This window comes from Rhea pennata, chromosome 18, assembly GCF_028389875.1.
Source record: "Rhea pennata isolate bPtePen1 chromosome 18, bPtePen1.pri, whole genome shotgun sequence".
In the NCBI taxonomy this organism is placed as follows: Eukaryota; Metazoa; Chordata; class Aves; order Rheiformes; family Rheidae; genus Rhea; species Rhea pennata.
Window position 1 is genome coordinate 3,222,132 of NC_084680.1, and position 15,020 is coordinate 3,237,151.

The window sequence follows — 15,020 nt, forward strand, 5'->3', positions numbered from 1 at the left end:
CACTCCGGACAAACAGCATTAGCAGGACTGCATTTCCACATGCAGGCCTGATACGGAGGTTTTGGCAAGAGCACAGTATTTGATGACATTGAGCAACTTCTCGATGGCTCCCAGGAGGTATTTTCCAAATAAGGCCCTTGATGGGCCACCACTCTGGCACTGCTCTGTCTTTGTGACCCTGTGAGACACACTGTTATGGGTCAAGACTTGCATAGTCTCTAAGCAAATATTTCTGTGCCCTGTGATATTTTGGTATTACAAATAGCTATTAAGAGCCTTGTCTTGTAGAAAGAGGAACGAGGCTACATAGTGCCTGCTGACTGCCTGATTGCTTCTTTCCTCCCAGGGTGAAAACAAGCTGGCAGATGAAGCTGCTGATACAAGTGAAAACCTCTGACTATGCAGGATAGGAATATGGTGTGTCAGTTAGACTATTTTTCCTGGTATCAGCCTACACTGTTTTTGCAGTACAAATTTCAGCTGGACTGAACTTTTCCCGGCAGTGTGAACATTGCATTACACCAACCAACCAACCACCCATCCAGCTGACCATAGAGCGTCTTGGTCCGTGCAGAACTTTCTGCTATACATAAATATTTCAGTGGTAAAAGAGAAGCATGTTTGCTGCACTGGCAGACAAGCTTGAGACAGAGGATGCTCTAGAAACTGTTTTAGGGAGTGTTGGGTGTGCATGGGATGCAGGGAAGAGCCCACTGCTAAGTTTTTTGGCTGATGAAGTCCATCAGAGACTCCTGTTGCCCTGTGGGATTTATTAAGTGTTATTTTCTCTCCTCAGACTGAGATGCTCAGTAGCGAGTGAGGTCCCACATGTATTTGGAAAATAGAAAACCCCACACACTTCTTTTTTTCCTAAAGGTTGTTTTATTGTAAAACCATAAATACAACACTGACATGAAAATCCTCAAGCAACGGATGCTTTCTTACAGTTACAGTTTGTCTTCTGCCTTGGCATCAACTCTGAAAAGAATGTTGCAGAAACATGTCTCTGAAATACCTCTCCAAATAACTGAACTCTGGCCTGGAGCTCTCAGCTAGTTTGGAACCTAAGTGGAATTATTCCTTCTCTCTTGTGGAATATTTCCATTCAGACAGCAACAGACTTGTAAAAACAGCAACATTTAAACACCTTGATTTTTTTTTAATAATCCTTTTCATTTGACGTCAGTCTAAGTTTCAAACAGCACTGAATTTATTTAGCTGTAAAAAACGAAACAAAACAAAAAAAAATCCTAAAAAGAAAAAAATTCAGAAGAACTTGAGTTGGCCTCAAGCGTTCATATATCACAATGAAAATCAGCAACTCAACCCCGTGCAATATTGCTCTCTATTGAGTCATTCGATCCACACCAACAATACATGAGACTTCAAACAGGTTTTGTTTTGTTTATTAACACAGCAAGTGTGACATTAGATAACCTTTTAAATACAGTACATGGTACAGTGCGGGACCAGCTGCCCGCACATTTCCCCATTATGAAGACAAAGCCAGCGGTGGCGGTTTATAAAAATATTGTGTTGCTACAAAAGTATAAATTAATGCTACCGGTATTAAGAAATATTAAACACATAAAACTTATAAGGATTAAGAAAAATATTCATTAATACCTGTAGAAAACTCTGGCCTAAAAAAGATATTTTTTGTATATTTTTTGTATATTTTTTGTATTTTTTTAAGATGACATGAGATTCTTGCACTCGCAGGTAGAGACACACGCAGGTGCATCTGTGGTATTGCCTAGAACATCTGCATCTACAGAAAGGAAGGAAATGCACAAAAGTTACTGAGGGAGGGGAGGGCGAGGAGGGAAAGGAGAACATTGTTTTCTTGATGAAACAACAAGAATTCAGCTCCCAACAGGAGGTTTCAAAAAATTAACATACGAACGAGGAACTGCTTTCTCTTTTCAGACTGGCTGCAAACAAGGATTTCCTGATGGTTTTCATTTGTCAGCATGACATTTTCTAGCTATGGCATGGACCAGAATCCTCACAGTCTGGACGATGTGCGTTCCTCCTGGATTTACAGCCTTGGCTAGTCACCTGTCATAAATGTTTCAGTTTATCCATTATCGTTTTTTCTTTTAAATAATTAAAACACAATTAAAGTCCTCAAAAAGTTAAAGGGACTTTGGAAAACAGCTCCTAAGGCTGTTGCTCCTTCCAGAATACATGCCTCCTTCCTAGAGCAGAAAGGTCCTTCTCCATAGATAGCAAGGAAAAAAAAAAGAGAGAAAAAAAAGAGTCCTCCCCCCTTCCCAACATCCTGGAAAAAACAAACAAACAAGCAAACAAACAAACAAACAAAAAAACCAACACCATCCTATCCACACACATTGCAGAGACCACCACAAGAACCCCTAGAAGACTGAAAACAAGCATTCAAGGCTGATGAGGCTGGAAGTGTCTTTTTAAGGAACTTTGGTTGTAAAAAGCAAGGGTTTGACATGCCTGTACTCATCAATTCCACTCTAAAATATTCCTATCATTAAGGCTGTGCTGCTCACCCGGGCCCAAGACATGCTGACCACTGTCAACGATGCTAAAGTAATGGGAAGAAAGAAAATCCTTTCAGTCAGTGGTTGATGTTGTGCATGAACGAGCCATTCATGTGACTCATTTCAGAAGCTATTCTAAAAATTCAAACTCAGCTGCCTACAGATCATTAAACCCTAAAGGGTCTACTGGATATACCGTTGTCTAATGTGAGCAAAACTCTCTGGCAAGTTACAAAACAAAGGACTCTAACAGGAGTAGTAAAAAACCCAACTAGCCAGCCAAACAAAAAAAATTCAACAGAAATCCCCAAAACATTCAATATATAAAATTAAATTTTATGGCAATACACTCTCATTGGTTTACCATTTCTGGCCTAGCATAAGCAAACTATCCCACAGTACTAAAGAGGCATTCAATGTGGAGCTGTGCTTGTTTTTACCTCTCTGTATTTTATTGTCTATTGGTTTGTTCTATGAAATTTCCAGAAGCCCCAGGGAAGATGATTGCCCATGGCATTTGGACATGTCCCATGCACTGTAAAAGGGAGTTCTTATTGCTACAGTGCCACATCTTCAAAAGTATCTGACAAAGCTCTGTGAGTCTCACCTGATGGTTCTGGGGATTCACAACCGATCCCAAGGACTCAAGATCATTGTGCAGCACAGAAAACACAGAGCAGAAGCAGCAGAACACTTAATGCTCTCCTCCACGCCCAGTTTTGCTGACTTTGGCAGTGTAAGTGTTGACAAGACATTTGCTTTCAGAACTGGTGGCATATCCTCTGCCCCTCCTGTCAGTCTACTAGCTCCTTCCATTATGAAATCTGGTTTATATATAATGTTAAGTGCTGGGAAGGGTTTGGTGGCTCTGATGAATGGGAACATGTGGAGGAAGATGCTCTATAGACGCCCTAGGATCTATCAGCTGTTGTGCAGGACTGGAATCAACCACCAGAGCAATCATGTCCAACCTATATATCGAGTCTCTTCTCTCTCGGTAAGGTCCAAAGTGGCATCATGCCTTACAGAGTGTGCTCCAGTTATCTGCACAGCTTTGTTCTAAATGATAGGGCTCCAAAAACATTTCCACAACAGATTATTCCTACATGAACAGACTTCTCCTCAATAAAAGGTTTCCCCAAAATCTGGTTTTAGTATCTTTTTGTTCACTTTCATCCAATTGTTCCTAACTAGTCCATAGAGAATTTGTTTTCTCCTGTGTGTGCTCCTTCTGAATGCTCACAGGAGCTTCTCTTTTCCTCCTTTAGCCAGAGAGATTCACTTAGAAATACGAGTCCTTCCTTAACAGAAAACAGGCCTTTCAGTAACTTTTTGGCTGTTCTTTTACTTTCTTCTGGTTTATCAGTAACTTGGTGCTTTCTAGAAATGAACACAGTATTCTCTGAGTAGCACAGTATCTCACTCATCCCACTCCTGTGCAAGACTACATTCTGGCTCATCTACTGTGTGATTTAGCATGTGGAAATGATTCTTCAGACTGAGTAAGGCCACACAGACTCATCTGCCTATATAAACATATGTAGTAACTTCTACTCACACAAAACCTTCCATGTTATTGCAAGTAGTTGGAGAAAAACAAACCAACCAACCTGAGACATCTCACTGAATACCGTAATAATACTCAAATATCACAACTTAGAACTCAAGCAAATTTTTCAGAATCATCTCCACTCTATTTTCTGTGATTCTTGGGCCTTGAGCATAATTTCCAAAACTTCATTTGCAAAATTCACTTAAGGGTCCTCACTCCCTGAGCTGCTTCTGAAAGCATTCTCTGATCAGCAGCGGAAAACACCTAGCAAGCACAAGCTAGTGAAATCAGTGCAGGTGGTTTATGCGGATGCTTATCTCAAAGTTAAATTGGTTCAACTAGTAATTAACAGACACGTGAATTAGGCAAAGTTTAAACCTGCTGTAGGCTTTCACAGCAAGTTTTCTAGGTTGCACTAGTTCACATCAAAGAAAATCAAGTTTTCCTAGAACAGACAAAGCTTTGACAAAAAGAAACGTTTACTTTTATCTGAAACCTAACCAGCTGCAAGACACCAAGCCCATTTTGCAAGCCAGACCTCTACAGATATACAGAGAAGAAAAGACACAGGAAAAGAAGATAAGCGTTCCAAGTTCTTCTCCACTAACCATTTGGCTGCCATATTCACACAAAAACAACCTTTGATTTTGAAGAGCTCTACCTTTGTTTCCCGCTTTTTGAGTTTTCTATTATTAACAAGGATCTTCTGACAGGATATGAAGGCCTTTCATTCTAACAGTTCATCCTTTGCTGGTGCTTGCTCCCTGCCTGAAGATTGTAACCATTCTCAAAGCAAACTGTGAAGTCAGAAAAGGAAGTCTGCAAGGTCAGGCATAGAGTGGGCATCAGAAACAAATGAATTCCTGGATGACAGAGGTACCATTTGTATATCCAAATACACTATTCGATTAAGGAAACAGAGTAAGTAGAAGGTAAATTCTCAATACCAACTACCACACTCCCCACTTTTGAGGACTTCTCCTCCCAGCTAAGAGGAAGCAGAATCTCATCATAGCTCTTGCCAACCAAAGAGATTCTCCCCTTTCCTGTCTCCTGTCACAGCAGCACTCCTTACGGCACATGTGCTGCTCTACAGAGTTCCTGCTGAACCAGTCCTAATAACCTGGCAAATGAAGAGTTTCTGAAATTCAGACCCTGGTAGAATATCTGCATTTCCTGAACATAAATATGAATTTTGAAAAGGGAAGGAAAACCTTGGCACCTGGAGCAAGTACATGTGCTCCAAAGGTGCTTCAATCCTTTTAAGAGACACTAAGCATGGGGCATTAGTACATCAGACATGTGTCAGCCTGTGATCTGACAGTGCACTAATAAGCACTTTCAAGCAGAATACCCTGTGACCTTATGTAGTCTCATGAAAAGCTGCGGAATCTTCCATTACCTACCTGGAGAAGGGGCTGGCCAGCCAGCTTATCTTCTCACTGATATTCCATGTTGCTCAATTTTAGGGTTCTAGGTTTTGTTTTGCTTTTTCAGTTGCTAAGTTGAGTTTTTAAGTCTTTGGGAGAATTGCACCTAACAGACATTGCTGCATGTTTGCTTAATATCCATCTTAGCATTAGTACAACCAGAACCAAAGTTGCCTTGGAGGTTATAGTAACCTGGACAGGGGAGAGGGCCAGTCAGTCCCTCTCTTTGGTCATCACAGCAATAAAGCTCCAGATCTGATGCCAAGACCATACGGCACTCTGGGGAAGGGGCAAATGGCTGGGGGTTAAGGATGGCTGTGGCCTCTCCATTTGTATGCCTTGGTTATGCAGCCAAGGTCCAGCTCACTGCTATGCACAACCTGGCATTAAATGGTTGTTCAAACCACTGCAATCTCACCTCATTCTTAATTCCAGGACTTCAAACTTGTGCTAACTCTCTTTTGTCCAATTCTCCATCCTTTGTGCCTTGCACAGAGAGACAACACGATAAGCCTGAGATTAAAAATTCCAAAGAAATTACCAGCCTGACCCTCAGCAAAAGATATTTGGGGTTTTGGAGCTCTCTTCTCAAAGGAATGCTAAGGTGCCATGCCAGAGTGACGAGGAGCTTGTGAGTACCTTGAGTCTCAGGCTAACCAGGTAAAAAGATGTAACATGCCATTAGGAGAAAGCTACAGATCCTGCCCCCAAATCTGCCCATCAGCTGGGCTGCACAATACACACTCTGCAGCCTCAAAGGCTCATCTGCTTTGTACTACTCCTTCAGTGAAGTTTTCTTGCTGCAGCATCCCTTGATTTTTTATTCAGTGCGATCTACAGCATAGCACAAATGTTTCAAAATCAGCACACCTCTCGTGTTATTTTTCTTCCTCTCTGTAGGCTGACACTTAATTTTTGTTTGTTACAGGTTTCTCCTGCACTGCAAGTGCAAACAGATGTGTTACCCATGGGCTCAGTTGTGCTGGCCAAGCAGGTAGTATTTGCATCAGAGAAAATAAAAACAGCAAGAAGAAAAGTGATGGCTCTACAACCAACACGTCTGTTTGCAAAAGCCACTGTCAGAGAAATCAGATGTACAAACGCCTCCCTTTGCTGGCAGCTCATCTTTATGATACTGTTACCCCAGCTGGCAGCAGGATTGTGTGGCTGTGTCTTTTAGAAACTGGTTAGGATATCTACACCCAAAACTTGCATTTAGGAGATCACCAGTTTTGCTCTGATGCCATTAAGAGTGCTGAAAGTTGTGGTTAACCCAAACTGTGGATTCTCTGACTAACAGTATGTCCTGCTTCCCAAGCTGAAAAGGGCAAGAATAATCTGGAGAAGACAGCTGCCTGTGAAGAATTATCCTCAGTGACCTCTATCTAGGGAAAGTCTCTAGTACGCAAAGAGTACCCAGTCTGAGCCTCATGGCAATGAAGCTGTCGGTGCCTTTCAGGATCAAGACACCTCAACACAAAGCCTGAGATACCAGGTGGGTAGAACTGCAAGCTAGCCAACTGTGTCTGCCATTTCTCACATGTCTTGGGACTTAAAACTTCTATTATAACCAGAGATGGGCTGGTGGGATCTTGGTTTAATGTCTGTTCAACAGCAGCACTTCAAAGATGGCTCCCTGTCTCACTACTGCATTGTCAGCAATCAGAAAACACTCTTGCTCTGTACAAGAGCTTCAGTCTCCAGCCTTCCTGGTCAGAGCTGAGTGTGTTACTGTCCAGTCCATCCTCTTGAATCTCCAATGTTGCTCTGTTGCCTCTGTGACTGCAACTTCAGAGCAGACTATTGGGAGCAGGAAAGATTGCTTCAAAGATGATAATTTGCCTCAATTTGCCTCTGGAATACAAATCCCAGTGATGAAAAATTAACAGTTTGGCACCAGAAGTTGGGAATTGTCCAAGAGGCACCAAATCTGACAGCCTGCAGAAATCTAGTCCAGCAGCCTACTGAACTGTACCTACAGGCACTGGGCACATCTGAGCACTGGTCTTGACTGACAGCAGAGTGACTGAGATGTTTTTGCTTTATGATGATCTCTAATTGCATTTGGGGTGAGCCAATACACGTAAATGTTTAAGGGCCCATTGCCTTCCTAGCCAGACCAATTCAACAATATAATAAGTAGTGTAATGCACTATAGGTATTAAAAAGACATTCGTGCTACTAGAGGAAACCATTCAAAATAAAATGGGAAGATATTCTTTGCACTCAATTAGGAGCACTTACATTCAAAAGGATCTTTGCGTGGATGCACTTCTCTAAGCTTCCTTCAAACCCCAGTTTGACAAAACTGATGATCTTTGTTCCCCTGAAGAATCATACACCTTGGTTTGTCCTTGGCCATGTGAAGGCTATTTTGAGTGTGTGTGCTGGGAAGGTTTACAAAAGTTTAGGTACAAGGGTTCTCAACAGCAGCTGTCAGACCCCAGCAAGCATGCTGATGGCACACAGACAGCTGCATTGCCACTGCTGGCTTGCTTTTGCTGGTTTCTAGCTTTTCTATATAAGCAACTGCTGCAGTTCCCATAAGGATGTTATTTAACCACAAATGGGCTACTCTATGAAAAAGTTTGAGAACCCCTGTTGCACAGAATTCACAGACAAGCTAATTTACACTGGGAATTCAGAAAAGAAGTTATACTAAAAAAAAGGGGGGGGGGAATTCCAGAAATGTAACAATTACAGATGTTTTCTGCCGTGAATCATTTCTCTTAATTTTAAATCAAACTTATCACTAGGTTAACATGTTAAACTCAAAACTGAGAATGGAGACAGAAGAGTAACTTTTGTTGTTTGGAAAAACCTTATAAAAAAAATTAGAAATAAAATAAAATAAAATAAAAAATCCTTGAAGTCTCCCTTCCTGATTTCTAAAGATACTGGTGTTCATAAAACACAGCTGCCCTGATAACATGCACCGTATGTCAAGAAGGCTGAAGACAAATGCCCTCAAGGTGTACAGTTATTCAAAGGAGCAAAGTCCAGTGTAGAACTGGTCTGTTCAATGTAGTCTGATTATCCATGGTAAGATGGCCCGGGGACAAGAGGAAAAAGGTGGGGTGGAGGAGAAACAAAAAAAACTTCAAGTCACTTTAGATCTCAGCTGCCTGAAGACTTTAGAACATCAGCCTCCCATTGGTCTGCCCACTTGAAAACATTAGAAAGTCTTTCAAGTCCACACACTATCTATGGAAAGGAGCACGTTCCTGGCAGCGGGCTGTCTCTCTCACGTGCTCAGCTTTCCTTTCAAACTTAATTTTATATATATTTATATTTTTATATATATATAAAAAAGCACTTGGTTTCCAGGGGCATTCATAATGAGGTCCACAGTGTTTAGAACTTAAAATTCTTTTTCTTTGTTTGGAACAGTGTTTTAAAGTTTTGTTTTAATTAAAAGATAGTCTTAAAGCATGTTGGACTTCAAAAACATGAGTTTGTTCATATCTTCTGGACTGAGTAGCCGTCTCCTTTTGATTAAGAGAGCCTGCTCACACATATTTACACATTCACTTCTGGCACCAACAGCAGGCACTGCTAAGAGCCAAAAGGCTAGCTTGGCTAGTTTTGTATGCTTTTGGGTAACACACGACCAGTACTGAAACAGGTCAGGAGTGGCCTGGAAGAGAGGTTCTTGCAAATAATCATAGACTTCATTTTTCCCAAACCAATCTTCTTCCTGAGCTGCTGTGGTTTCCCCTGCTGCCCGGGGTTTCTTGGTTGAAGGTTCAAATTCTGTTTCTTCTGCCCAGGACTCTTTCACCTCATTGATCAACTCACAGACCTTGCCAATTATCTCTTCATGCTGGTATGGTGGGACAGGCCGCAGCTTCTGCTGGGGGTCTAAGATCATGGCTACCTTGTGTGCCGAATGAACTTTGAAGTTCTCTTTCAGAGCTTCCAAGAAGAGGTGGCAGAGTTTGCTGACTACACCAGCATCATTAGCTTTGGAAGTGAACAGTTTCTCCAGTTTGACGTAGGTGGGCAGTACCAGCTGCAAGGTGGGCCGGCTCTCATTGCTCAATTCAATCACTGCCTGTTTCACTGGAGCCAAAATGGCTGCCAGGTTGCTGAGCAGGTGTTTGTTTAGGTTTTGGATGAGGTTCATCTTCTTGGCCCTGCTGTAAAACTCACAGATCTGCTCGTAGCGCTCATGGACAAGCAGGAGGGAGTCGGTCACTGAGTTCCAGCAGGGTGGGGGAGAGGTCTCTTCCAGGGAGCCAAAGGTCTCCTTTGAGAGGCCTGTGGATCCTGCCAAATCTTCACAGACATTCAGGAGCTCTATTACTTCGTGCATATTGCGAGCCTGTAGTGTTCGCTTATTCAGCACACTCTGCACTACTGAGTTCAAGGCACAGGCTGAACAACGCAAGCACATACCTGCCTTGGAGAATGCAGAGGAATTGACTTTGCAGTCTGTGACATACACTGTCCTGATCTCTGACATCACAAACTCTGAGAGGACGTTCTGTACCCAGTGGTGGATAAAATCACCATTATCTCGAATGTCTACACCTTTAATTCCCAAGACGTAACTCTTGATGTGGTTGCCTTCTACCTGATAAGCTGTTAAGATGTAGCAAGAATCAGGACCAACGCTCTGAGAGTGGCAAGTGACACCAATGCCAAGGCATGCGTTGCTGCCCAAGGCGCAGGTAACTTTCACTTTCACTTGGTTGTACATCCGAGGCAAATGCTTCAGAGCCAGTGTGTTGAAATTGCCAAGGATTTCAGTGACTGAGAAGGCACCATAGCGAGCTCCACTATCCACCAGGGTCTGTGCTAGCTTGATGAATTCTTTCCCACTCACCACACTCAGAGCCCCAAGGTCAGTGCACATCACCCTCAGGAGCCTCTCGGCAATGTTCTGCCGCTCCTTCTCTGGGATCGCGCTGTTCCCTACCGAACCACTCGCAGATGCTGCAGTGAAATACAAGGAGGGAGAGAAAGCACCAGATGAGAATTGCTCCTCTGCAACAGGAGCAGGGAGGAAGTCAAAAAACAATTCTGAGAGACACCCCAGTGGCCTAGAACACTCAGTAGGTGGAACAGGCCCAGATGATGGAAGAGACGATTCCAACCTGGATTTCTTTCCCAAAATGTTTCTGGACAAAGGAACTTCCAGAGATGGGTCTTGCTGGCAACAGCAAGGAGCTTATTTGCATGCTTCCCTGACATGGGAACTGAAACAGAGCACACATCATCTATTCAGAACTCAGTGCCTCGCCACCAATATCTTTGTGTTGTTCATTTAGGAACTGCCTAGGTAAACTATAATCATGTGTGCTGTTTGCTGATCATATCTATGGTGGTCACAGCTCTGTCTATGTAATTAGCCCAGCCGGAAGGCTGGACTTCTTTGAGCCAGTTGTTTTAGGAGGAGTTGCTTCAGTGGAAAATCCAACTTCCTCTACCACATTAAATAGTGTTGAAGCAGAACTTTCAAGTTTTTCCTCTGATGACCAGTGATCTCACTTTTTGTCTCTGACTCTGGGCTAAATTAACGTCACTTCTGGCCACATCAGAACACACAGAACCATGTTTTCTTATAATCCTTCTTCCCAGTTGCTTAGCTCAAGAGCTTGGGAACTGCTTTTACGTGGAGCTGTATTTTAACATCTGTGTTGAAGCACAAGTTCACAGGAGAAGCTGGGGATAAAGCTGCACATTGGCTGCCTGCCTGCCCATGAAGGAACAGGTTATACCTATATTACACAGTGCCACATGGAGTAATTTCTTAACTCCAGACTGCAAAATCTGACCTTAAATCAGAAGCTGGCTTTAGCCCAGAGTTCTCAAATAGATCTCCTGTATGAATCTTTTCCTACTGGCTCTCAGGGATTCCCAATCCTTTTCACATATCAGGACTTCTGTAAGGGGAATGGATGCTGTGCTTTGCAGGGTACCATATAAATTACAGATGAAATCAAGTGCAGTCAGGTGAAGGCATTAGCCTTGTACAATGCCTGAGTCACTGCTGCACACCATCTCTGGAACAGTGACTGCTTCAAAGCCGATAGGTAAGCCCTGAACAAAAGAGCAAACACAGCATTACGTACTATTGTTGGCGTTGTTTCTTTGGAGCTGTGGTTTCCACTTTTCTTCAACAACAGTTAGAGGTGATCTGGGTTGGCTGGAGGCAATATTGTTCTCATTGTCAGCTGTGGGGCAAGAGACAGGGATGTGTTAGAAGCACAAGATACTAATGCATAAAGCACAAAGAAGGAGAAACAACAGCCATTGGCTTAGTATTTACACTCATGTTTCCCTTAACTAAGGTGGCATCATTCTACTATACTCTCTGAAGTTTTTAAGTGGTTTTCAGTGAGATAGCACAGTACAATCAGAACCCTGAAAACTGTCTTTGGACTTTCACCCATAACCTCCCACAGTGCAGCTGAAATGACACTGGCTTTTTTCTGTGCATCAGTGACATTGATGCCATTAGCACAGCTTGAGAAATGTCTCTCTGTCAACTGGAGCTGCACACCAGGAGGAGTAAGTCACGATGTTGCTCATGCAGCCTGATTGCCTACTGAGTCTCTTTCTGCACTGCAACTACTTCAGTTTCTAAACAAAGTTCAGCTCCTTCGTATCTAAGACCTTATTAGAACCTTCGTATACTGCTTTCCCACAGCAGAGAGAGCCAATCTCCTCTCAGGCTGCCCACTTCTGCCTCAGATTGGAAACACAAAGAAAAAACAAGTTTTCAGAAGGTGACCAAAAACTGTTCCTCCCTAAGACCGCAAAGATAGCAACTGCCCTAGGGATCTTTGTGTCCAGTTTCCTTATATGTGACAGCTAAACACTTTGGCCGTCAGCCTTATGAGATTTTTCAGGGAAACATGGCCAAGATAGTAAATTTTGTGTTATATTCACATCTTTCCCTATTCTGTGCCCAAGAGCTTTGCCCTCACCCTGGTGAAGTTGGCCAGTCCTTAGTATGTTTCACTATGAAATTGTGCTCTGAAATAGGCTGGAAGCAACATTAAAGTGTACAATGAAGAAAAGCAGAAGAAGGAGGAGAAATAAAAAGAGATGACTGAATAGAAGGATGAAATTAAAAACAAGGAAGACGAAACAAGTCATCACAAAAACTCATCACAGCTGGACTCATCTCACCTGATTTTGGACATCTCTATTAGAGGCATCTCTCTTCAAGGTGGCCCCTTGTGGCTCCTTTTACACTCAGTGGTGCAAAACAAGCATGTTTAGAGTGTGATTCATTCACCTAGCCAGAATCAGATGACTCCTGTAGTATAAGATCTATCATACTTTGAACTCACCTGGAAATAATGACTTCTTCTCCACTGATTATAAAGGGAGTTCAAGGTGACCAGCTCAGGTGGCAACATCTATAGTCTAGACACACCAACATGCAGTCAAATGAATCCTACCCCAGCACTCAAGGGGGCAGAGTATGAACTACAAGAACACCTTCTTAAAGTATGCACAGGTACTTTGCTCTGCAGCCCTGCTGTTGGGCAGAGCAGCAGGCATCAGAATGCATAGGAGAGGGCAAAGCTGCTTTCCTTTGTGCATGGCAATGACCTGGGAAAGAAGGGCAAGGGTCCAGAAACAAGCAATGATATAATGAAACTCTAGTGCCCTCTTACATACAAGTCCTCTCAAATTCGAGCAGCTCCGCATGCTAACTGCTGGGGTGTTCTCCAAACTAGCTGGTAACAGCTGCACATTATGCAGTTATTAGATCAGGCCATTGCATTGGCCACAGACTGAATCAATACCTAAAAGAGGAAAATACAGAACTAGGACCAGAAACACAGGAAAACACAGAACCAGAGCCCAACCAGGGTAGATTCTGGGACTGCCTAGAAGACTATACGTGCTTGTGTAATTCAGGGTACAGTGTGGTGGTTGTTTTGTGGGGAGGACTGCCATGCTGAGGACTGCAGTCAGAGGCAGGTGTGGAAGAGAAGGGACAAGCTCCAGTGAATGCCTGCAATCAGATACATCTTTTTTCCCCCCAGCACTTGACTAGTTTACTTGCTCTAGAGCTAATGCCACGAGTGGCATTACAGGTGCCTATCTGCAGGCAGGCAAATGAGAATGCTGAGTGCTGGCTACTAACTTTGTTCACACCAACAAAGTTAGTAACATGAACTAACATAACTAACAACATGAAGGCTTTCTTGTCTTGAAAGGGGGAAGGGTGGGAGACGCTCTCTGTTCTTCCTCCCCCCAACCCTTTATCTAAATTCACAATAATAGGGGATTATGTGCAAATATCTGTTAGCATTCTATAGGACATTAATGAGATTTGTGCACTTCAGTTTCATCTTCCTTATCAGGCAGTCTATGAACTATACAGATCATGCTTCTTTAATTTTTCTTCATGCCTCCAATCCTTTAATCCAGGCTCAGCCTAGCTGTTCTTCTATTTTTTTTTAGCTCTAGATTGTAGGAAGGGCATTATATGGTAGCATTCGACCTGAACAAAGTACCTTAAAGGGAGTCAAAGCTGTATATTGTACAGTATAATTACAGAACAAATTCTTCTGCCTTTTATTCTGCTGTTCTATTTCTGCCTTTCAGCCTCCAATTTACATTCTAATTGCTTCTTCTCATTGTGTAGCTGTTTTACGGAGCTATAATCTCCTCATATTATCTTTCAGCCTCCAGATTCACCCCTCTGAAGGTCTGAAGTGCCAGTATGTCCCTGCTTTTGCTCCTCAAAGGCAGCCGTACATTCCCTGTCTTCAGTCACTTGTGAGAAGGGCTCAGTCACATGTCACATTTTGTTGGAAGAGATGAACAGTTTGTCTCAAATATGATTGAATCAAACTGGATTTCTGAATACACTAGCTGAGAGGAGTTTGACATGCATGGGCTTGCGCGAGCTCCACATCCCTGTCATGAAACATTCCTTGAGTACGGGCATATGGTCTGGTGCAACCTGCTGCTATGCCAGTGTCTCCAGTATGAGGTTCCTCTGCCACCAGTTCTGCTGACTACTTCAAGGCTTCTGCCTCTCAGATTGAAGAGTTGTTGTGCTTATGCTGACTGATGACTGTTTCTCAGATATGCAAATCCTCAAGCTCTAACAGGCTAGAAGGCAACAAGCCCTGTGACCAGAGTAACTATAAGCCCAGTGTAATCTCTACTTGTGCTCTGATTAAGCAAGGCTTCCAGAATCAAACACCCATAAAAGCTGTCTGTAGCTCTTATGCCTCATCATTTTGTCTTGCCCTCATCCCACAAGACCTGGAAAATAAACACTGCACAGTTTGCATCAAGTTGCACAGATTGGGAGGAAAGACCGACATTTCTTCCAGACAAAGAGGCAGGAGCACAGTACACAGGCAAGCACCATGTACCCCAAGCACCTCGCAGGAAGGGATAGCCTGCTTGTTTACATGAGTTGGTTTGGGTGACAGGCTGGAGAAAGCATTGGAAGACGACATGGACATAATCGCTCTTGTCATACCAGTGAGACACTGAGGGAAGCAGCTCAGCAGAGCACAGTGATTTATAAACACACAG

The 15,020-nt window shown here is 43.0% G+C and overlaps 1 protein-coding gene across 16 annotated transcripts in view; it reads right to left on the reverse strand.

The window, feature by feature from the left end:
* Positions 1 to 1,378: 1,378 nt before the first annotated feature.
* Positions 1,379 to 15,020, reverse strand: part of ZNF618 (zinc finger protein 618) — a 179,843-nt gene continuing 166,201 nt past the window's right edge. For all 16 annotated transcript variants that reach the window (XM_062590847.1, XM_062590853.1, XM_062590852.1 and 13 more), the window contains 2 exons: positions 11,576 to 11,677; positions 1,379 to 10,436 (listed from right to left, as the gene is read on the reverse strand). In XM_062590847.1, coding sequence (XP_062446831.1) covers positions 8,923 to 10,436; positions 11,576 to 11,677 — 1,616 coding nt within the window. In that variant the 3' untranslated portion in view covers positions 1,379 to 8,922. The remainder of the gene's footprint in view (positions 10,437 to 11,575; positions 11,678 to 15,020) is intronic.